General features: G+C 45.7%; 1 protein-coding gene across 1 annotated transcript; it reads left to right on the forward strand.

The window, feature by feature from the left end:
- The first annotated feature begins 554 nt into the window (after positions 1-554).
- Positions 555-22,130, forward strand: smim19 (small integral membrane protein 19). The gene is made up of 3 exons (XM_038792914.1): positions 555-772; positions 3,378-3,502; positions 20,549-22,130. Exons 1-3 carry the CDS (start codon positions 648-650, stop codon positions 20,605-20,607), a joined length of 309 nt encoding a protein of 102 aa, XP_038648842.1. The 5' UTR covers positions 555-647; the 3' UTR covers positions 20,608-22,130.
- The last annotated feature ends 2,517 nt before the right edge of the window (positions 22,131-24,647 follow it).

The raw sequence follows: 24,647 nt of genomic DNA on the forward strand, positions 1-24,647 counted from the left end.
GCTGGGGCTCCAGGCTGGGGCTCCGGGATCTGAGCTTGGGGCTCCGAGCTGGGGACTCCGAGCTGGGTCTCTGAGCTGGGGGCTCCGAGCTGGGGGCTCCGGGCTGGGGGCTCCGGGCTGGGGGCTCCGAGCTGGGGGCTCCGGGATCTGAGCTGGGGGCTCCGGGATCTGAGCTGGGGGCTCCGGGATCTGAGCTGGGGGCTCCGGGCTGGGGCTCCGGGATCTGGGCTGGGGGCTCCGGGATCTGAGCTGGGGGCTCCGGGATCTGAGCTGGGGGCTCCGGGCTGGGGCTCCGGGATGTGAGCTGGGGGCTCCGGGATCTGAGCGGGGGGCTCCGGGATCTGAGCTGGGGGGCTTCGGGATCTGAGGTGGGGCTCCGGGATTTGAGGTGGGGGCTCCAAGTTGGGGCTCCGGGATCTGAGCTGGGGGCTCCGGGCTGGGGGATCCGGGCTCCGGGCTGAAACTCCGGGCTGACCGCAATGAGTGGCTGGAGCTGCGGTTGGGCCCCAGACGCAGAGTGACAACCCCGTGACCCTCCTGAACCCTGACCCTTAACCTGGAACCAAAACCTGCGCACACTTCCGGCACAAAGCGAGAATCGCAGCTTGGACCGGGGAGCGGAACCAGAGCGGGGTTGGGGGAGCGGGATGGCCGGAGCCGGGGCGGGCAGCGCGGGGATGGACTACACGGTGCACGAGGCCTGGAACGACGCCACCAACGTCTATCTGATCGCCATCCTGGTCAGCTTCGGACTGCTGGTGTATGCGCGCAAGTGAGTGACCTGGGAGCCCCGCCCCCTGACTCGGAGTGCCGACCCCGCGCCCCGCCCCTGACCCCACCCAGAGCCCCACCCCCTGACCCCACCCAGAGCCCCACCCCCTGACCCCACCCAGAGCCCCACCCCCTGACCCCACCCAGAGCCCCACCCCCTGACCCCACCCAGAGCCCCACCCCCTGACCCCACCCAGAGCCCCGCCCCCTGACCCCACCCAGAGCCTCGCCCCCGTGCCCTGACCGGGAGCACCGTCCCTGACCCCACCTGGAGCCCCACCCCCGCGCCCTGACCGGGAGCACCGTCCCTGGCCCCACCCCCTGACCTAACCCGGAGCCCCACCCCCTGACCTAACCCGGAGCCCCGCTCCTGACCCGGAGCCCCACCCCCTGACCTAACCCGGAGGACCGCCCCCGTGCCCTGACTCCACCCTGACCCAGAGCCCCACCCCCTGACCCCACCCAGAGCCCCGCCCCCTGGCCCCACCCCCTGACCTAACCCGGAGCACCGCCCCCGTCCCCTGACCCCACCCAACCTGGCGCCCCACCCCCTGACCCCACCCGGAGCCCCGTCCCCTGACCCCACCCGGAGCACCGCCCCTGACCCCACCCTGACCTGGAGCCCCACCCCCTGACCTAACCCGGAGCACCGCCCCAGTGCCCTGACTCCACCCTGACCAGAGACCCACCTCCTGACCCCACCCGGAGCCCCGCCCCCTGGCCCCACCCCCTGACTTAACCCGGATCACCTCCCCCGTCCCCTGACCCCACCCAACCTGGAGCCCCACCCCCTGACCCCACCCAGAGCCCCACCCCCTGACTCCACCCAGAGCACTGCCCCCGCGCCCTGACACAGAGCCCCGTGTCCTGACCCCACCCTGACTCAGAGCGCCGCCCCTGGACCCGGAGCCCCACGCCCTGACCCCACCCTGACCTGGAGCCCGCCCCCTGACACGGAGCCCCACACCCCTGGACCCAGCGACCGCTCTCTGACCTGGAGCCCAGAGCCCCACCCCACCCTGAGCCCCACCCCCAGACCCTTAGCCCCACCCCTTGGCCAGGGCCCTGACCCCTGACCCTTCCCTGACCTGGAGCCCCATCCCCAAACCAGGAGCCCTGCCCCGCTTGCTGACCCGGAGCCCCGTCCCATCCCGCTGGGGACCCCCCGCCCCGCTGCGGACCTCCCGTCCTAGATATTCAGCCTGGAGCCCAGTTATCAGTGGCGTACCGCAGGGATCAGTTCTGGGTCCTCTGCTGTTTGTGATTTTCATTAACGACTTGGATGAGGGAGTTGAAGGGTGGGTCAGTAAATTTGCAAATGATACGAAGATTGGTGGAGTTGTGGATAGTGAGGAGGGCTGTTGTCGGCTTCAAAGAGACATAGATAGAATGCAGAGCTGGGCTGAGAAGTGGCAGATGGAGTTTAACCCCGACAAGTGTGAGTTGTCCATTTTGGAAGGACAAATCTGAATGCGGAATACAGGGTTAATGGTAGGGTTCTTGGCAATGTGGAGGAGCAGAGAGATCTTGGGGTCTATGTTCATAGTTCTTTGAAAGTTGCCACTCAAGTGGATAGAGCTGTGAAGAAGGCCTATGGTGTGCTAGCGTTCATTAGCAGAGGGATTGAATTTAAGAGCCGTGAGGTGATGATGCAGCTGTACAAAACCTTGGTCAGGCCACATTTGGAGTACTGTGTGCAGTTCTGGTCACCTCATTTTAGGAAGGATGTGGAAGCTTTGGAAAAGGTGCAAAGGAGATTTACCAGGATGTTGCCTGGAATGGAGAGTAGGTCATACGAGGAAAGGTTGAGGGTGCTAGGCCTTTTCTCATTAGAACGGAGAAGGATGAGGGGCGACTTGATAGAGGTTTATAAGATGATCAGGGGAATAGATAGAGTAGACAGTCAGAGACTTTTTCCCCGGGTGGAACACACCATTACAAGGGGACATAAATTTAAGATAAATGGTGGACGATATAGAGGGGATGTCAGAGGTAGGTTCTTTACCCAGAGAGTAGTGGGGGCATGGAATGCACTGCCTGTGGTAGTAGTTGAGTCGGAAAAGTTAGGGACCTTCAAGCGGCTATTGGATAGGTACTTGGATTAGGGTAGAATAATGGAGTGTAGGTTAACTTCTTAAGGGCAGCACGGTAGCATTGTGGATAGCACAATTGCTTCACAGCTCCAGGGTCCCAAGTTCGATTTCGACTTGGGTCACTGTCTGTGTGGAGTCTGCACATCCTCCCCGTGACTGCGTGGGTTTCCTCCGGGTACTCCGGTTGCCTCCCACAGTCCAAAGATGTGCAGGTTGGGTGGATTGGCCATGAAAAATTGTCCAAAATTCTATGATTAACCTAGGACAAAAGTTCGGCGCAACATCGTGGGCCGAAGGGCCTGTTCTGTGCTGTTTTCTCTATAATTGTCTTTTCTTCCTCCTCCCTCCCTCTGTCCCTCTCTCTGAGGCTGCACCAGCCCCTCTACTGCAGAGTGACCCTCGAGATAATTCAGAGGAATGGGTTCAGAGGGGCCGATGGCTTCTCTTGTAATTACCTTGGCCTCTTTTGATCTTTACTGACTTCATAAAGTTAATCTAAAGTTTTAATTTTAGAAATAAAAGGAAGATCATGCGGATATTTACTGTGCCTCCGGCTACTGATCCAGTACCTGAGCCCAACTTTTATGACAATTTACAAAACGTTCGCTTACGCCAACAATTAGAAATGTACTACATTGGTAAGTATGTTCCGCACTGATTTGCTAAAAAAAATTTAATTTTCAAATGTCAATTCTCAGTGTCTGTATGGTACAATGAGAAGGGGTTAATTAACAATCTAGTCTGGGGTCCTTTAGGGAAGAGTGACCATAACATGATAGAATTCTTCATTAGGATGGGAAGTGAAGTCATCCAATTCAAAACCAGGATGCTAAATGACACCATGAAGATATGAGACATAAGTTGGTTGAGAAAAATTACTCGTTTACGTGATGTGGGTGTCGCTGGTTCGGCCAGCATTTATTGCCCATCCCTAGTTGCCCTTGAGAAGGTGATGGTGAGTTGCCTTCTTGAACCGCTGCAGTCCTTGAAGTGTAACTACACCCACTGTGCTAATAGGGAGGGAATTAAAAAGCATGATGGTGGATAGATATTTAAGAAATGAATATATGCATTGCAACAGTTATACATTCCTTTCTGGCACAAAAACATAACAGAGAAAACAGCTCAATCATGGCTAACAAAATTAATTAAGGATAGTATTAGATCGAAAGAGGAGTCATATAAAGTTGCTAGAAAAAGTAGCAAGCCTGAGGATTGGCAGCAGTTTGAAATTCAGCAAAGGGGAGGACCAAGATATTGATTAAGAAGGGAAGTAGAGGCATGGCAGTGCAGTGGATAGCACTGCTGCCTCACGGCGCTGCGGTCTCACGGCGCAGTGGATGTGGTGTATTTGGATTTTCAGAAAGCTTTTGATAAAGTCCCATAAGAAGTTAGTGCATAAAATTAAAATGCATGGGATTGGGGATATATTGGCATGGATTGAGAATTGGTGAGGAAACAGAGAGTAGGAATAAATGGGTTTGTTTGGAGTGGTGACTAGTGGGTTCCCACAGGGATCAGTGCTTGGGTCCCAGCTCTTCACAATAGATATTAATGATTTGAATGAGGGAACCAAACATAATGGGTGGGATTCTCCAATAATGGGGCTATGTCCCCCACGCCAGCAACAAAACGTGGGCATTTCACTCTGGACTTTCCTTAAGAAAGTCCAGAATGATTCTCCAATTTGCAGGGGGTTTTCAGGGTCCCGGAGTTCTGCGGCTATGGGGTCCTGTACTTCTGGCCGCCCCAGCGACATGGCGGACCATGATGGACGAAGTAGGCCCCCCCCCCCCACCCCCCCGGGATCGTGCGCGCCCGCAGAACGGTGCCGTCTGATCACTTGCCTGGCCATCCGTGAGGCCAACCTCCAGTGAAGGATACCCCCGCCTCCCATCAGGGCGGCCGCGGGCTGAGTCCGCAGCCGCTACCGGCCGTTCCCGGCAGGCAAAACAAGGTTAGAACCACGCCATCGGGAACTCGGCCAGTTGTCCTCGGAGAATCGCCGCGGGGGCCTCTGTCAATGGCCCCCTACCTGTGCCACGTAGACCGCGCAATTTGTGCCGATTCACCAGGGACCATCAACGCCCATTTTCCACCCCCGCGCCGATCGCGATTTCGCCGCGGAGGCTCGGAGAATCACCCCCGATGTTTCTAAGTTTGCTGAAGATTCAAAACTTGGTGGGCTGTGAGTGGTGGGGAGGATGTTGAGGGATGGTGAGGGCGTTACTGGTAGTGTGACTGGACCAGTAATCCATGGACCCCGCGTAATGCTCTGGAGATGGAGTTCGAATCGCACCCGGCAGATGGTTAAATTTGAATTCAATAGAAAATGCTAATGGTAATCATGAAACCTGTTATAACCTGCCTGGATCCTATTGGCTGGGGACAATTGGCTATCCCATGACTCTTCGGGAGTATGAGCTCCCCCAGTGAGGGGGTGGGTGTGGCAATCATTCATAGTTGCAGCTGTATAGCAGTGTGGTACCGGCTAGAGGAGGAAGCAGTAGTGAACTACTGCTGTTGTGTATATATCGTTGTAAATAAAGTTATTTTCTGTTTGACTCTACAAACTCATGCTGGATTCTTCGTGGCCCTCACAAAACTGGCGACAAGGGTTAAAGTTGGGTCTGCACTGCTGAAGCCACCTCCTTGGACTTTTTGTTGGATACAGTTTGGAGTTTTTTTTCTGTTGCACCATGTCAATTTGTAGACATTTGGATGTCTTTGATGCTGCGCTGGAAAGTTGGAACCAGTACGCACAACGGATGTGTTACTACTTTCGAGTGAGTAACATCACCAAAAATGAACGACAGGTGGTCATTTTGATAACTGCCTGTGGCGCACATAAGTTTAGGGTGATAAGAAGCCTTACATACCCAGCTGCACCTGATAGTAAAGCGTTTGATGAACTTGTGACTTTGGTGGGGTAGCATTTTAACCCAGCCCCGTCCACGATAGTCCAGCTTTACCAGTTTAACACCGTAGAGAGGACCCCTGGGGAATCCCTTGCTGAGTTTTTATCCAGGCTGTGCAGGATTGCGGAGTACTGTGATTATGGTGACACTTTGTCAGAGATATTACGAGACCATTTGGTTTGCGGCATCAACAATGTGGCCACCCAGAGGACCCCGTTAGCCGAGATGACATTGACTTTTCAACAGGCCATCCAGATAACATTGTCCCGAGAGAGCGCAGAACGGGGACTGCAGGAGCTATAGGGAATGTGCCCCCTTTCGTCCAAAAGCGTCTCCCTGTACCCCTGCCATACCTTAGGTGGGCCATCGTAAGGACCCATGCTGGTGGTCGTCAGAAATTCCTCCCCGAAGTGAACCTTCTCCAGAACCACTGGATGAGGAAACATGTCAGTGTCGGACTTGTGGGTGCCGACCCCGATGCGGACGCCGGTCCTGAGGGCGCCAGAGGGGCCGGTCGCTCCAGCAGGAATTGGGGCCAACCCAGGGGCCCTACTTTCCATTTGGATGAACCCGAGAGTGTTGCCCCGACTGCCTGCAGCTGCATTGTGTGGCCCCATTAAGGTGACGGTATGGATCAATGGTCGCCCGCTTGAGATGGAGTTGGACACAGGCGCAGCGGTCTCTGTGGTTGGGCAGAAAACGTCTGACTGCATCAATGTACAGACCTTTGCACTGACTGATACCCAAGCCATGTTGGTCATCTATACGGGAGAACCATTGGACATTGCTGGGACTATGATGACCCCTGTTGCTTACAGACACCAGGAGGGGCGTTTCCCGTTCATCATGGTGCATGGCCACGGTCCCAGCCTGTTGGGTCAGGACTGGTTGCGCCATTTGCACTTGCAGTGGCAGTACATCCTCCAAACAGGTTCTGGAGGTACTAGGACGGTACCCAGATGTATTCCAGCCTGGTTTGGGGAAGATAAAAGGGGCCGTAGCCCTTCTTCAGGTTGACCCGGAATCCACGCCACGCTATTTCCGGATGCGCCCGGTGCCTTACGCCTTGCTCGAGAAGTTAGAAGTGGAGCTCACTTGTCTGGATTCCCTGGGTATCAGCCAATCCGTTTCGCTGACTGGGCAGTGCCGGTCGTACTAATAACGAAACCAGATAATACGGTTCGCTTGTGCGGCGACTATAAACTAACAGTGAACACAGCTTCCCAGTTCGACCGATATCCCATGTCTGCATAGAAGATCTCTACGCGAAGCTTGCAGGCGGACTCTCGTTTACAAAATTGGACATGAGTCACGCCTACCTGCAGCTGGTGTTGGACCCTGCCTCCCAGCCACACGTTACTATCCGTACGCACAGGGGCCTCTGAGTATACATGGTTGCCCTTTGGAGTGTCCTTTGCCTGTGCAATGTTTCAACGTGTCGTGGAGAGCATCTTGCGAGGGCAGCCACGTGTCGCTGTTTACTTAGATGACGTTTTGATTACGGGAGTTTCGGAGCGAGAACATTTAGATAATTTGGAGGCAGCGCTTAAACGCTTCTCAAAGGTTGGACTCCGTTTACGTCACACAAAGTTTGTCTTTCAGGCAAAGGAAGTGATCAACCTGGGTTATCAGGTGATTATGGACCAGGGTTTAGAGAACCCAAAGTGTTTCATGGAGTTCACCTGACCCACAACTTTTAATAGATTGTGGTATGGGGAGCACACGGCCCACTCTACAGGTGTTGTACAGCAGAAATGGAAAAGTATTTTTTAAAGCAAAACAATGTTTATTCCATAAACTCAAGTTAACCTTTCTAAAACAAACAGTGAACATCTGAGCAACCATTCATTCAAATACAACCCCAAAACAATACAACACTAAGTAATCCTTTAAGCTTTCCTTTCTCATCAGTGAAGCAACCACGCTACATCCATAAGACTTAACACACCTTTTACCAGAAGCACATCAGGTTAAAGTCACTACTGTTATTAGTTTTAAATCACCAGGATGTATTTACAGTCTTTAGATTACAGAGAGAGATTCATACACCTTCTGACTGTGGCTACAAACTAAAACACACCCTGCAGCAAACAGCCTAAAACAAAAGTAAAACGCTGACAAACAGCCCAGCTTTACCCACTCTCTGACATCACTGCAGTAGTAAACACCCATTTCTAAAAGGTACTCTCACTACAGATATTTATATACACACCCATTTATAAACACCCATTTCTTAAAGGTACTCTCACATGACACCTTCCCCTCCAAGAAAAAGAAATCAACTTCAAGATGGTTTCATTTTTCACCTTTTCACTATCCTTTAAGAAATGCGCACAGTAAATATACTTTTTGTTTCAAAAAACAACACACGCAAACAGGTTTAATAATATAGTCCATTTTGTTTTCTTCTTTCTCCAACTGAAATCCCTCTTCATTGACAGTCTCTTTAAACAAGAAGGTCTCTGCACGATCCGTCCATTTCTCTACACCTTGGCATTTCTCTTGAAAGTCAGATACTTTAGTTCAATCTGATCACAGAGTCTCTTGTAATTCTCCAACACAGGAGCATTGGTTATCACAGCCTTCAGGCAGTCAAATGCCTGTTGAAACTCCGCTGCCAACTGAAATTTCCGTCGTTTCTTCAGCAAGTCCATCAGTGGAGCAATCACACTACAAAACCTTTGCACAAATGTTCGATCAAATCCACTCATGCCAAGAAATCGCATTATTTCCCTTCATCTTGAGGGTATCGCAAACTCCTCAATAACTGTTGGTTTCACATCCCATGTGACCATTCGACCCTGTCCGATTGAATGGCCAAGGAAAGTGACTTGGGCTTTTCCAAATTCACTTTTGGCTAGGTTTTATCACCAAACCCACCTCCTGAAGTCGATCGAATAACTCCAATCAGATGTTTCAAATGTCCTGTCCATGTCTGGCTGAAAATTACTAGATCGTCGATGTATACCGCACAATTGGGTAATCCTGAAATGACTTTGTTAGTTAACCGTTGAAATGTGGCTGGTGCGTTTTTCATGCCAAATGGCATACCTTTGAATTGGTATATACCATCTGGAATCACAAAAGCTGAAATCTCCTTCACCCTTTCGGATAAAGGTACCTGCCAGTAACCTTTAAGTAAATCCAGTTTGGAAATAAAAGCTGATTGTCCCACTTTCTCAAATCAATCCTCCAAACGTGGGATAGGATAAGGGTCCGTTCTTGTAACTGCATTAACCTTTTGATAGTCCACACACAACCATTGGGTACCGTCTGGTTTTGGTATCATCACTATGGGCGAGCTCCATTGGCTACAGCCCACTTCAATTATGCCATTTGTAAGCATACTCTCAATCTCTTTGTTAACCTGTGCCCATTTTAAAGGGTTAAGTCTATATGGATGTTGTTTTATTGGAACAGCATTACCCACATCTACATCATGTATAGCCATTTTAGTACTTCCCAATTTATCTCCACAAACTTGCCCATGTGATATCAATAACTCTTTCAGGTCAGTCCATTTTTCCTCTGGAAGGTAACTCAACAATTTATCCCAATTTTTAAGAACATCCTCGTTTTCCAATTTAATTTGAGGTATGCCAAATTCACAGTCATCTGGATTTGGTTCGTCACTTTGAATTAGAATCATTAAAACCTCCTTTTTCTCTCCTTCCCTTTCAAAGTCCCTTTTAAGCATATTCACAGGACACACTCGGTGAGTCTTCCTTCTATCTGGTGTTTTTACCACATAATTCACCTCACTTAATTTCTTTTCAATCTGATAAGGTCCACAAAACCTAGCTTTTAAAGGTCCAGCTACCACTGGTAACAACACTAAAACTTTATCTCCACTGACAAAACTACGAACTTTGGATTTCTTGTCCGCTACCCGTTTTATCACATTTTGTGCAACTTTCAAATGTTGTCTAGCCAATTCACCTGCTCTATTAAATCATTCCCTAAAATTTGACACGTAATCCAATAATGTAATTTCCGATTTCTCACCCACCAATTTTTCCTTAATCAATTTAAGTGGTCCTCTTACCTCGTGACCAAAAATTAGTTCAAAAGGACTAAACTTGGTTGACTCATTAGGTGCATCCCTAATTGCAAACAGTACGAATGGAATTCCTTTTTCCCAATCCTCTGGATAATCTTGACAATATGCCCTCAACATTGTCTTTAATGTCTGATGCCACCTTTCTAACGCTCCCTGCGATTCTGGATGGTACGAAGTTGATTTAAATTGTTTTATTCCTAAGCGATCCATAACTTCTTTAAATAACCTCACGGTAAAATCTGATCCTTGATCTGATTGTATTTCTGTGGGTAGTCCATATCTCGTAAAGAATTTAAGTAACTCCTCCACAATCTTTTTAGCTGTGATATTACGTACTGGAATGGCCTCTGGAAACCTAGTAGACACATCCATTATAGTCAAAAGATATTGATTCCCACTTTTTGTTGTAGGAAGCGGTCCTATGCATTGAATTAGGACCCTTGTAAAGTTTCCTCAAATGCTGGAATGGGTATTCAGGGCGCTGGTTTAATCACTGCTTGAGGTTTCCCTATCACTTAACATGTATGACATGACTGACAAAATGTAACTACATCTTTATGTAGTCCAAGCCAATAAAAATGTTTCTGGATTTTAGCTTGAGGTTTCCTTATTCCCAAATGACCTCCCACTGGTACCTCATGTGCAGCTCGCAACACCTCCTTTCTATACCCTACCTGCAATACTACTTGATGAACTTCTGCCCACTTTTCAGCCGCCTGCATATGTAAAGGTCTCCATTTTCTCATCAAGACATCACTTTTACTGTAATAACACTCTGGTATACTCGCAGATTCCTCTTCCGTGTATGCTTTCCGATACTTCTGTTTTATTTCTACATCTTTTTGTTGTAACTCCGCCAATTTTCCTGAACTAAAAATATCCGCCTCATCTTCCACCTGTTCTTGTTCTTTTTCAACCACCTGATCAAAAATCATTTCTGATAATTGCTCTTCAACTTCATCTTCACTCTCTGATTTCTCCCCTTGTCTTAACCTGTAACTTTACGACCTTGTTACTACACAATCTGTAAAAATCCCAGGATATTCGTCCTTCAACACTTCAATTGTCTGATTTTGCACTGGCTTATCAACCACAGTAGGCATCACTCCCACCTGCGATCCAGCTATATCATTATACAAGATAGTTTCTCTATTATTCCTACTACCACTTCACCACTCTTCACTGGACTTTCCAACCTTACCTTATATAATGGAACACAGGGCAGCACGGTGGCCTAGTGGTTAGCATAACCGCCTCACGGCGCTGAGGTCCCAGGTTCGATCCCGGCTCTGGGTCACTGTCCGTGTGGAGTTTGCACGTTCTCCCCGTGTCTGCGTGGGTTTCGCCCCCACAACCCAAAAATGTGCAGAGTAGGTGGATTGGCCGCGCTAAATTGCCCCTTAATTGGAAAAAATAATTGGCTAATCTAAATTTATTAAAAAAAAAAAAAAAAAAAAAAAAAATATAATGGAACACTACTCCTCTCACCCTGAATTCCACATATTACCACCTTTTCTGGCAACAATCTTCCCAAACTACATAACTCCTCATCTCTTCCCATTAAAGATTGACTAGCTCCCGTATATCTTTAAATTGTGACTTCTTTACCTGCTCCCCCTGATTCACATGAGTAAACTTTACCCACACAAGTAAATTCTTTAAAGAAATCTGGCACCTTCTTACCAATCACCTCTTGATCAGGCTGTGCAATCTTTTGCACCTCCTTCGCTTCACTTGGGCTTTCCTTTACCACTTTAACAAACCCCACTGTCTTATCCTGTTTTACCACATCAGCCTTCCCAGTGCTTTTCTTCAACCACCAACACTGTGACTTTACATGGCCTAGTTATTACAGTGAAAACATTTAAAACTTTTCATTTCTTTTCCACCCTCCTGGATTTCTTTTTTAATCTGAGGTACACTCTCCTTATTATCTCCCATCAGATCACCTTTACCACTTGAGTATTTCTCATGTCCGCAGTTTGTATCCCTCACAGGCTGAAACTGATGTCGGAAACCAAGCTTTGATTTATGAACTATTTCATAATCATCTGCCATTTCTGCTGCTAACCTCACAATTTTAACCCTCTGCTCTTCCACATGAGTTTGCACTGCATCAGTAATTGAATTTTTAAACTTCTCCAATCTATCAAAATTACTCTATTTGATCCTTTCAAACTCCATGTATGTTTGACCAAATTCTGTCCTAAATTTCTAAACCTTTGTCTGTAGGCTTCAGGCACTAGTTCATATGCACCTATGATGGAATTTTCACCTCCTTGGACGTCCCAGATACCTCAAACCTTGGCAATGCTTGGACGTATTTAAATAGATCCCACCAAGCCTTCAACTATGATGCTCTTTCTCACTATCCTCATCACTATCATCCAACTGTACGTTTCCCATTACGTCTGCCAATTTTAACTGATTGCCACGGTTCATGGCCATTTTCCGAAGTTCAAACTCTCTCTCTTTATCTTTTTCCCTGATCTGTAGCTCCCTTTCTCTTTCTTTTTGTTCTTCTAGGGCTATTCTTTCTTTTCTCCTTTCTTCTCTGTCCTTTTCTTTTTCCTCTCTCTCTCTTTCTCTTTCTTTTTCCTCTCTTTCGTACTCAAGCTGCTTTAATTCTTTCTCATGTTCAAGTTGCTTAATCTGCAACTGGACCTTTGCCATTTCCAATGAGTCAAACTGTATCTCGGGCAACTAAATGCTTAGCCACTGCCATAATTACCTCATCTTTCCGCATTTTGTCAGGTAATGTTAACTGTAATGTTTTTGTCAAATCTAACAGTCTGCTTTTAGTCTCTGTCCGTAAGGTACTGCGTGTGACCGTCTCCACCCCCAAAAACTTCTGAGCCTCTGAAAGAGCCATTGTCCACAACACACTCCCTACTTAAACCAGAATACCACACCTGATAAGCAACCACAATATGCTCACCCCTCACTATCTTTAAGTTCACTAAGCCAATCCAATAGATCGTCTTTTATCCCGGATGAGTCCCCAATTTGTTATGGGCCAGGGTTTAGAGAACCCCAAAGTGTATTATGGAGTTCACCTGATGTTCAACTTTCAATAGATTGTTGTATGGGGAGCACACGGCCCACTCTACAGGTGTGGTACAGCGAAATGGAAAAGTATTTTTTAAAGCAAAACAATGTTTATTCTATGAACTCGAGTTAACCTGTTTAAAACAAACAGTGAACATCTTAGCAACCATTAATTCAAATACAACCCCCAAAGAATACAACACTAAGTAATCCTTTAAGCTTTCCTTTTAACATCCATAAGACTTAAAACACCTTTTGCCAGAAGCACATCAGGTTAAAGTCATTACTGTTATTAGTTTTAAATCACCAGGATCGATTTACAGTCTTTAGATTACAGAGAGAGATTCATACACCTTCTGACTGTGGCTGCAGCTATCCAGCTCTGAAAACAAAACTAAAACACACCCTGCAGCAAACAGCCTAAACCAAAAGTAAAAAGCTGACAGACAGCCCAGCTCCACCCACTCTGACATCACTGATAAACATCCATTTCTTAAAGGTACTCTCACTACAGATATTTATATACACACCCATTTATAAACACCCATTTCTTAAAGGTATTCTCACATGACAGGTGGACTGCGGAGGTTTGCACCCCATCGCAGAGAAGGTGCGCACAATCCATCGGGCCTCTGCCCCGACTGATACTTAAAATCTTTTTTCTTTTCTCAGCCTCGTAAATTACTGGGGGATGTTTCTCCCCAATCTGACAATTGCGCTGGCCCCGTTGCACCTTCTGTTGAAGAATCACATTTGGTTTGAAGTCAGCCACAAGAAACCGCTTTTCAGCAGGTTAAGCAACAGCTGTCATTGTCCGGGTTACTAACCCACTATGATCCTGCAAAGCCTTTGCTCATCACGTGCGCTGTCTCCCCATATGGTATTGGGGCCGTCCTATCCCACAAGATGGAGAACAGAGCCGAGCAGCCGATAGCTTTCGCCTCCTGACATTGACTGCAGTGGAAAAGAAGTATGCGCTGATTAAAAGGAGGGCCTGGCAGTGGTCTTTTTATGAAACGCTTCCACAAATATGTTTATGGCCACCACTTTACTATCGTGACCGATCGTATGCCTCTGCTTGGACTCTTCAGGGAGGATAAGCCCATTGCTTCCGCACGGGTCCAGCGCTAGGCTTTGCTGCTCGCTGCTTACAGGTATTCTTTAGAGCATAAACCAGGGACCCAGATTGTGAATGCCGATGTATTGAGCCGGTTGTTTTTGTTGACGGCACGGTGACACTGCTTAGCAAAGTGATTAGCACTGCTGCCTCACAACTCCAGGGTCCCAGGTTCAATTCCAGCCTTGGGTCACTGTCTGTGTGGAGTTTGTACTTTCTCCCTGTGTAGGTTTCCTCCGGGTGCTCCAGTTTTTCCTCCCACAATCCAAAGATGTGCAGGTTAGGTGGAAGGCCATGCTAAATTGCCCCTTCATGCCCAAAAAGGTTAGGTTAGGTTAGGTTAGAAGGATAGGGTGGCGGCGTCAGTTTAAGTAGGGTGCTCTTTCCAAGAGCCGGTGTAGATTCGATCGGCTGAATGGCCTCCTGCATTGTAAATTCTATGACTGGCCCTCTGTCGACCCCACAACAGGTGAGGTGGTCACGACCCTTAAGTTTCTGGACTCCTTGCCTGTCACGACATCGCGGATCTGTGAGTTGACCCAGACAGACCCGGTCCTATCCAAGGTTCGGCACATAGTCCTGTATAGTGGGCAGCATAGACAGCTCCCAGGCGAGTTGCAGGCAATTTCCTCCAAGCTGTTAGAATTCAGCATTGAAGACGGTATCTTCTTGTGGGGGACGCATGTGGTCGTCCCGGAAAAAAAGGCAGGAGCTGATACTAAAGGACCTCCACAATGGTCATCTGGGCATGAACAAAATGAAAATGTTGGCATGGGGTTATGTCTGGTGGCCAGGCCTTGACACCGACATTGAGAAGGTGGCCCAAAACTGCTACATTTGCCAAGAGCATCAGAAGCTTCCGCCGGCCATGCCCCTGCAGCACTGGGAATGGCCAGGGCTGCCTTGGGCGCGCTTGCAAAAGACTTCGCTGGACCTTTCTATGGATCCATGTTCCTCTTATTGATTAATGCCCAATCGCAGTGGCTCGAGGTACATAGGATGGTGGGAACAACGTCCCTGGCTTACAATCGAGAAGATGCGTTTATCAGGGGCTGGTTTAGCTCACTGGGCTAAATCGCAGGCTTTTAAAGCAGACCAAGCAGGCCAGCAGCACGGTTCGATTCCCGTAGCAGCCTCCCCGGACAGGCGCCGGAATGTGACGACTAGGGGCTTTTCACAGTAACTTAATTGAAGCCTACTCGTGACAATAAGCGATTTTCATTTCATTTCATTTTCATTTCTTTCAGCACGCATGGCCTCTCTGAGATGCTGCTCAGTCACAATGACACTCCTTTCACAAGTGAGGAGTTTGCGGGGTTCATGAAGATGAACGGTATATGATATATATTCGCACTGCTCCGTACCACCCGGCTTCCAATGGGTTGGCGGAGCACGCAGTGATCTGACGGCACAGCTGCCAGTGTGGGACTGAGTTAGATAGATTTTAGATTGACGAGGGAGCAAGTGTTATGGGGGGGTGCAGACTGGAATTGAGGTCACAGTCCATCAGCCACAATCTTATCGAATTATGGAGTGGACTCGAGGGGCTGAATGCTCTTCATCTGCTTCTAATTCTTGTATTCTTTGAGATATCTGAACGACTCTATTCTCGCCTCTTGAAGCAGTAATGATTTAATTGTCCAGGCTGAACATCTCTGCCTTCAGCTACCTGTGCTCTAAAGTCTGGAATTCCCCCTAAATCACTCTGCTTTCTCCCTCTTTAAGATGTTCCGATGTTTTTACCAAGCTGCTTGTCTTTTGCCCTTATGTGGTTCAGTGTCAAATTTGTTTCTTAATTTCTCTGTGAAGAGTTTGGGACATTAAATTGGGTTAAAGGTGCGATTGTAAATGTTGTAGGTTACAAATGGCAGGCTTCCTTCCCAAAAACACATCCGTGAATCAATTGTGTGGTTTTTGCGATTTTATTGTTACCAATTTTTCCACATTTATTTTTTAAATTAATTTAAATTTTCAAATTGCTATTGGGTTCTGAATTCCTGCACTTCAGATTTTTAGTCCAGTATCATAACTACCGTCCTGCTAAATCCTAGCCCTTCCCTGGTATTCCCAATCTGACCTTACTGAAGCCAATTGAAGTAATTGCTGTTACTGCCCTGGTGAAGTTGAGCTCACGCAAATGGGATGAAGGATGTATCCTGTCCTTTATTTTCTCTTATGGCTGAGCCCAGTTACTGGTGATGGTGAATTTGTACAGCTGTTTTCTGTATGTATTACTGTTCAAGGAGTCCTTGTACAAAACAAACAACTAAGTGGTCACTCAAAAGGTTGTGGAACTTGATACTGAAGATCAGGCAAGAGGATCACAGTGTATGATCCTTGACGAGCTATATGGTCTTCCACTCTCATTTCCTATTTCTTTTGGTGTTATGGTCTACAAAGTCTATTTAATGTTTTAGGATTCATATTAAAGTTCAGTTTTTCTAACATGCGTACAGTCTCCTACTATCAATGCTCATTCTGATTGCTTGGTTGTAATTATGTGAATTTCTTATTTTAGATTCCAATAATATTTTGGTGGGAGCGATTTTAAAGGGTTTTTTGTTAAAAGCATTTTGGATTTCAATATGAAGTGTAAGGTTAGATCACACTGGCATGTAACATCAAAAAGTTGAATTTCTATTGAAAGCATTTTGATTTTTCCACCAATCCTGGTTTCCAAATATTATACATAATTTTGGTTGGTCGGTCGTTATTTTGTCCTGGAAATATGTCCCGATTCTTGCATCCTTAAAAATATACATATTAAATCATAGATATTAGTCCCAAGTCTTTGTCTTGTTGGAACAAAGAACAATACAGCACAGGAACAGGCCCTTCGGCCCTCCAAGCCTGTATTGGTCATGATACCACCCTTGGCCAAAATCGTCAGCACTTCCCAGTGCCGTATCCCTCAATATCCATCCTATCCATGTGTTTGTCATGGTGCCCTTTGAACGCCGTTAATGTATCTGCCTCCACAACATGCCCTGGCAACGTGTTCCCCAGGGATCAGTGCGGAACTCTAATGGTGTTCCGCAGGGGTCAGTGCTGGGACCTTTGCTGTTCATAGTATATATAAATGATTTGGAGGAAAATGTAACTGGTCTGATTAGTAAGTTTGCGGACGACACAAAGGTTGGTGGAATTGCGGATAGCGATGAGGACTGTCAGAGGATACAGCAGGATTGAGATCATTTGGAGACTTGGGCGGCAAGATGGCAGATGGAGTTTAATCTGGACAAATGTGAGGTAATGCATTTTGGAAGGTCTAATACAGGTAGGGAATATACAGTGAATGGTAGAACCCGCAAGAGTATTGACAGTCAGAGAGATCTTGGTGTACAGGTCCACAGTGTCATAATACCCACACATGTATATCATGAGATGCAGGCAAACAGTGATTGACACACAGGATAACCAATGAACACACACAACACAGAACAACCAATCACCAGACAGGACACCACCACTATAAAGCCCACAGGGCTTTAAGGCTCGCTCACTCTCACAGGACACGGCTGGGGAGATAGTCACAGTGCACAGGCCAATGAACATCATCACCATGTGATAGAGAGCTACTCTGGTCAAGCCAGTAGGAGGTTATCAGTTAGGTTAATAGAGTGTCAACCCACAGCAGATTATGTACAGCAAGCAACAGGTTCAGTAAAACAGTGTTGGACCATCTCCTGTGTCAGAAGCCTGTTTCACGTTTTACTGCATCCAGTTGCTGTCGATGTTAGACCAACACAGATGACACATCACACAGGTCACTGAAAGGGGCAACACAGGTGGAGAAGGTAGTAAAGAAGCCACATGGCATGCTGGCCTGTCATGTTGCAGCTGTACAGAATCTTAGTTAGACCACACTTGGAGTATAGTGTTCAATTCTGCTCACCACACTACCAGAAGAATGTGGAGGCGTTAGAGAGGGTGCAGAAGAGATTCAATAGGATGTTGCCTGGTATAGAGAGCATTAGCTATGAGGACAGGTTGAATAAACTTGGCTTGTTCTCACTGGTTCTAAGGAAGCTGAGGGGCGACCTGATAGAGGTCTACAAAATTATGAGGGGCATAGAAGTGTGGATAGTCAGAGACTTTTTCCCAGGGTAGAGGGGTCAATTACTAGGGGGCATAGGTTCAAGGTGCGAGGGGCAAGGTTGAGAGGAGATGTACGAGGGAAGTTTTTTTACACAGAGGGTAGTGGGTGCCTGGAACTCTCTGTCAGAGGAGGTGGTGGAAGCAGGGACGATAGTGACATTTAAGGGGCATCTTGACAAATACATGAGTAGGATGGGAATAGAGGGATATGACCCCGGAAGTGTAGAAGATTTTAGTTTAGACGGGCAGCATGGTCGGCATAGGCTTGGAGGGCCGAAGGGCCTGTTCCTGTGCTGTATCTTTCTTTGTTCTTGTTCTTTATTCCAGGCACCCACTACCCTCTGTGTAAGAAAACCTGCCTCGCACATCTCCTCTAAACTTTGCCCCATGAAACTTAAACCTATGCCGCCTGGTGAGTGACCCCTCCACCTTGGAGAAGAGTGCCTGCCCATCCACTCTATCCATGCTCCTCATAATCTTGTAGACCTCTATCAGGTCACCCCTTGTGGAGATCTACCATGCGGATTTAGTGGCACTTGAGAACACTAAAACTCAGTAGAAATTTGAGTTAAAACTTCTCAGGTGCAAATAAGGATCTGTTTTATTTATTTCTATTGATTACAATTGAGAGTCATTTAAAGTCTTATTCTCTAATAAGTTCAGCTAGCATAGGACTCACAGAGAGGCAATCTGTAGACAATTCAACTTTCAAACAAACACAGAAATGATTTTCTTGCTTATGGCAAACAGCTTACAAAACTTCAATAGTCAGAGTTGGAAAGTGAAAGTATGAAAGATAGAGAGACAGCGAACAGTTAAGTCAAAGTACAGATGATTCATGAAGTAAGACATGGCCGTAGATCCATCACGGTTATACCAAATCATATCTGACTTTAGCCATCTAGCTATACCCCTATGTAATCCTAATTGGTTTGAGTTAGAATCAAATAAGTTTGATTCGACGGTTAGCTGTCTGTCTGTAATGTGCAACATTAACTTAAATGTATTCTTGTATGAGCGATGGAATGCAATTCGGCTTCCTTATCGCATACAGCTTGAACCAGTTTCTTGCTGACTTGCTTGTTTAGACAACGGTCTCTATGCTGTTGCCGTGGAACTTGCTTTGGGTTACTTTATCTTGTTAGCTGTATAGGAATGTATATTTTAATCTATAATGCTGTGTTCTGTTGAAGCTATGTTTTGAAATGCTGAATGTGTGTTTTGAAATGACCAGAGGTTATGAGTGAGTTTTAAAATGGTATTTAATAGACTAGGGGCTTAATGCTAAATAGCTATCTTTTACCTATTACTGTTACCTATAGAAAATAGTTGGCTTCTACACCCCTCAACCTCCATCATTCTAATGAAAACAGTCCGAGTCTATTCAGCCTCTCCACATAGCTAACACCCTCCAGACCAGGCAACATCCTGGTAAATCTCCTCTGAACCCTCTCCAAACCCTCCACATCCTTCTGGTAGTGTGATGACCAGAATCGTGCACAATATTCCAAGTGCGGCCATACCAAGGTTCTATGCAACAGTAGCATGACTTGCCAGTTTTTATACTCGATGCCCCGTCCAATGAAGGCAAGCATTCCATATGCTTTCTTGACTACCTTGTCCACTTAGTTGGGTTTTAACTGACGAGAATTATCAGTGGTCAACTGGTTATTCTTGGCATTTTCCACCATCTTGAAATCTCAGTGAATTTAAAACAGCAGTGACGACTGCAGAGAGCCTTAGGTCAATGAGCAGTAACTTGACCAATACAGCTCATGGTTGCTACAGTTGTAATTTGAGCTTGGAACCATAGAACCCAAGTATTGTTGTGGAGAAAAGGTCAAGGTTAAAGATAAATCTATTAGAAACTGCAAGTAGACATTAACAAGTTGCTTTTGCATCCGTACAGATTGTATAAAAGTAGCCAGTTAGGAAGTTTGAGGAGACAAACTGGCAGCAACCAGTTTAAGAAGGAGGTCAAAGAACTATTAACCCCGCAGTCCTCAGGGCAGCTGAGTTTACTATTCTATATTGGGTTGTACTTCCATATCAATAGAATCTATAGAATTCCTATAATGCAGAAGGAGGCCATTCGTCCCATTGAGTCTGCATTGACCTGCTGAAAGAGCACCTTATCCTAGGCCCATTCCCCCACCCTATCCCCATAACCACACCTAATCTGCATATCTTTGGACTGTGGGAGGAAACCGGAGCATCCGGGGGAAACCCACGCAGACATGGGGAGAAAGTGCAGACTCCGTATAGACAGTCACCAGAGGTCGGAATTGAACCGGGGACCCTGGAGCTGTGAAGTAGCAGTGCTAACCACTGTGCCACCATGCTGCCCGTGAATGTTAAATTTACATTTTATTTGGCAAACATTTTTTTAAAAATGTGTAACACTTTGATTTAAAATATTTTAACTGATATTGTTTTGTTTCAGCACGAAAGTACAACCAGCAACAAGGACAATCGGATAGTGTGCAGCTTACAGTGGAATGAGAACTGCTCTTTATGGCATAGTATCTCAAAGCCCCTGTTGATAAATGAACATCACTATACAGAAGTTGGAGCCAGTAAAAAGGAACACTGAAAATTTTGGAGATCCGAAATCAAAGCAGAAAGTTATGGCATTTGGAACTTAATGCTCACTCCTTACAAAAGAAAATGCAGGAAAATTGAGATTGCTGCTCATCTTGTCAGAAATATTGCCCTGTTTTTCCAATCATGCATCAGAATTTCTGTCATCTGTTTCAAACCCCTGATGCATGTCAATAACATTAACTAAATAAGTTTCTCTCTGTAAAATATGAGAAGGGAGGAAAGGTCTCGGGTGCACTCATGCATTTGCATGGCTGCTTTGCTGAGCTTGTGATATTACCAAAAGAGTTAGTAATTAAGTAATACAAGCAGATGTAGACCATACAGCTCCTGAGCTTACTTCACCATTCAGTGTGATCATGGCTGAGCTTCAACTGCACTTTCCTTCCCATAAATCATAGTCCTTGATTCTCTGAGACATCAAAAACTATCAATCTCAGTCTTAAATATACTCAATGATGGAGCAGCCACACCTTCTGGGATGGATGGCACAGGTCGATAGGTGACATACCTGGGATAGAATTTGAGTATGCAGAATAATGTATTGACATTGCAATGAAAGGGCATGTTTGCTTTCAGTTAAGAGGATTCTCAAACAAGCTTTCTTCCAGCAAAACATCTATGTATGGAGTTTTGTTTTAAGGGTTTTATCTTGGTGGAACTTAGTGGAACAACTTTGCTTTATTCATTATTGGTTTGAAGATTCTCATTGTTACTTGATGTTTGAAAGTTAGCTCCTTTTAAAATTATTGTATTTGTATTTTTTAATATAACTATGTTAAGTCACAATGTTAAACTGAATATGGTTTTTAAAAATAATTGTAAATATCTCTAATATTTCTCTCTGTGTTACTTTTGTTCCTCTGCCCTTTTCATTCCTGGCATAGCCACAGCCATTCAGTGGCAATTTGTGAAATGAAAATATGGGTAATGTTCTTGTGCTCAATAACCTTGGCACCATCTAAGTTCATCTCACTTATGCTCCAGATGTTTTTCAGCTGGGGTCACTGGATAGTGAGCAGGAGTGAGAATTCATAAGATATGGTTACTGCTCTCCCAAATGCAGCAAATGACTAATTCAAGTCACACCAGAGAATCTTGGTTTGTATGATTGACTGCTGCATTATCTGGTGTATTTACAAAATGGGACATTGGGAAGCCTTTTATTTTAAAATGAAATTACTAAATACACGGTAGTGAAGTTATGTTTATGTGAGTAAACGTTTCTGAATGGTGACATAATTAATTTTAGACTTCACAGCTAACAGAAAGCAGCCGTTTGCTTCATGTACTCATCCACATATTGCATTTAAACCAGTGTTGATAAGACTGGATCAGAGTATTTGTTTTGCTTGTGAAATGCTGACAAATGTGATTACTAATAAATAATTTCCAACGTTATTAAATGAAATTGTTTTAAATAATGTAGCTGTATTCTTTTGTTTTTAAATCTACGTGTTTTTCCTTTCTGGCCCCAACACAATGCTGTATGTGAAAGATTGGATCCAATTTAACCATTTCTGGTGCTCTGCCTGTTGTAGAGAACCATATTTTGAGAGCCAAAGTATTCCATCATGTCTCAGTAAAGAAAGAACTTGCACAAATCCTCAATGTCATAAAACACTCAAAAGCAGCAACTAGTTTGCATATAGGGAATGATCAATTAATTTACATCTAGTGTTGATTGTGTTCAGCACTGAGTGAGCTTCCTGATGTCAACATGCTCTACGCTGTTGTATGTTGAGGACACACTCCATTAGATGTATTTTCAGAATAATTTGGCAAAGTTATACTTTTGTTAACAATTTTGTATACTCTTAAATACAGCATGAGAAATCAGTGTAAGTATTGTTGCTATGTATTGGAGGTTGCTGCATTTACAGTGAATGAAGATATTGCCATGGTCATCCTTTAATAAAGACTAATTTTTTTTTTAAAATTTAGATTAGCCAATTATTTTTTTCCAATTAAGGGGCAATTTAGCGTGGCCAATCCACCTACTTTGCACATTTTTGGGTTGTGGGGGCGAAACCCACGCAGACACGGGGAGAACGTGCAAACTCCACACGGACAGTGACCCAGAGCCGGGATCGAACCTGGGACCTCAGCGCCGTGAGGCGGTTGTGCTAACCACTAGGCCACCGTGCTGCCCTAAGACTAATCTTTATATAGACTGGGACAATCAAATTAGCAAGAATGGTCTGGAAGATGTGTTTGTCGAATGTTTTTGTAACATTTTCTTGGAGCAATACATTGCAGAACCAACCACAGAAAAAGTTATCTTAGAACCAGTATGGCGGTATGTGGCACAGTGGTTAGCACTGCAGCCTACGGCGCTGAAGACCCGGGTTCGAATCCTGGCCCTGGGTCACTGTCCATGTGGAGTTTGCACATTCTCCCCGTGTCTGCGGGGGTCTCACCCCCACAACCCAAAGATGTGCAGGGTAGGTAGATTGGCCACGCTAAATTGCCCCTTAATTGGAAAAAAATTATTGGGTACTCTAAACTCTAAATTAAGCAGCGTTAATTACTAATGTCAAAGTGAAAGATCCTCTTTGAAATAGTGATCATAATACCATTCAATTACATGTTAAGTTTGAAAGTGACATACTCCAACTGCAAACAAGAATTGTAAATGTAAACAAAACCAATTACTTAGATATGAGGGGAGAACTGGCTCAGGTTAACTGAGTGAATGAACTGAAAGGGTGGCACGGTAGCACAGTGGTTAGCACAGTTTCTTCACAGCTCCAGGGTCCCAGGTTCGATTCCCGATTTCTTGGTCACTGTGGGAGTCTGCACGTTCTCCCTGTGTCTGCATGGGTTTCCTCCCACAGTCCCAAGATGTGCAGGTTAGGTGGATTGACCATGATAAATTGCCCTTAGTGTCCAAAAAAGGTTGGGTGGGTGCAGAAGGGACTTTAGTTGGCAGATTAGTTGCCTTAATACCCTGTATTCATTTTAACCAGCTGCTTGACTATATTTCATGGAAATAGGCACATGGCAAAGCATGATGGATATTTAGCCTTATTTCAGTCAAGAGTTTTGTCTGAAATAGAAGGTCATACAACGTAAACAAGCGTACAGTTGCACATTGTTTTGTTGACAGCATACAATTATTATTTTTCTTCGGTAAGGAACCCAAGGCCTGTGATTAACATCTAACTCCGGCCGGCTCGGTTTTCTGTCTCTTGCTAATCTAAAGAATGCTTTTTGTCCAAGATATTGCTTACTGTATCATATAAATTGCCTGCCTTTACCTCTGTAAAGCGGGGACAATTGGAATGACCATGGTCACGTCAACGCCCCCCCGCCTCCCCTCCCACGAACTTCGTGTTTAGTTAAAGGACCTTTGGCGAAAACTTAAAGTGCTGACTTATAATTTCTTCGACAGTGGGGTTGCGGGGATAAGGTGGAGGTGTGGGACTTGGGTAGGGTGCTCTTTCCAAAGGCGGGTGCAGACTCGATGGGCCGAATGGCCTCCTACACTGTAAATTCTCTGATTCTATAAATGGAGGTAAATGAACAGCGGGAAAGATTTGAAGAAACAATTCTAAATCTTCAACAAAAATACATCCCATTGAAAATCTAACACTTGCTAGAAATACCCATTTGTGGCTTATTCAGGAAGTTATGGATAGTATTAGATGAAAAGAAGAGGCTTACAATGTTGCAAAAAACAGCAGGAAATCTGAGGATTGGGAGTGTTTTAGAAACCATTAAAGGTCTACCAAATAGTTGATTTAAAAACAAAAAAATTTGATTGCCTAAACTAACCAGGAATATATAAACTGATTGTAAGAGTTTTTATAAGTTATATAAAAAGGGAGAGAGAAGCTAAAGAAAATGTTGGTCCCTTAGAGGTAGAGACAGGAGGAAATTACGGGCAGTGAGGAAATGGCAGAGCCATTGAACAAATATTTTGTCTGTCTTCACATTGG

Source organism: Scyliorhinus canicula, chromosome 3, assembly GCF_902713615.1.
Source record: "Scyliorhinus canicula chromosome 3, sScyCan1.1, whole genome shotgun sequence".
In the NCBI taxonomy this organism is placed as follows: Eukaryota; Metazoa; Chordata; class Chondrichthyes; order Carcharhiniformes; family Scyliorhinidae; genus Scyliorhinus; species Scyliorhinus canicula.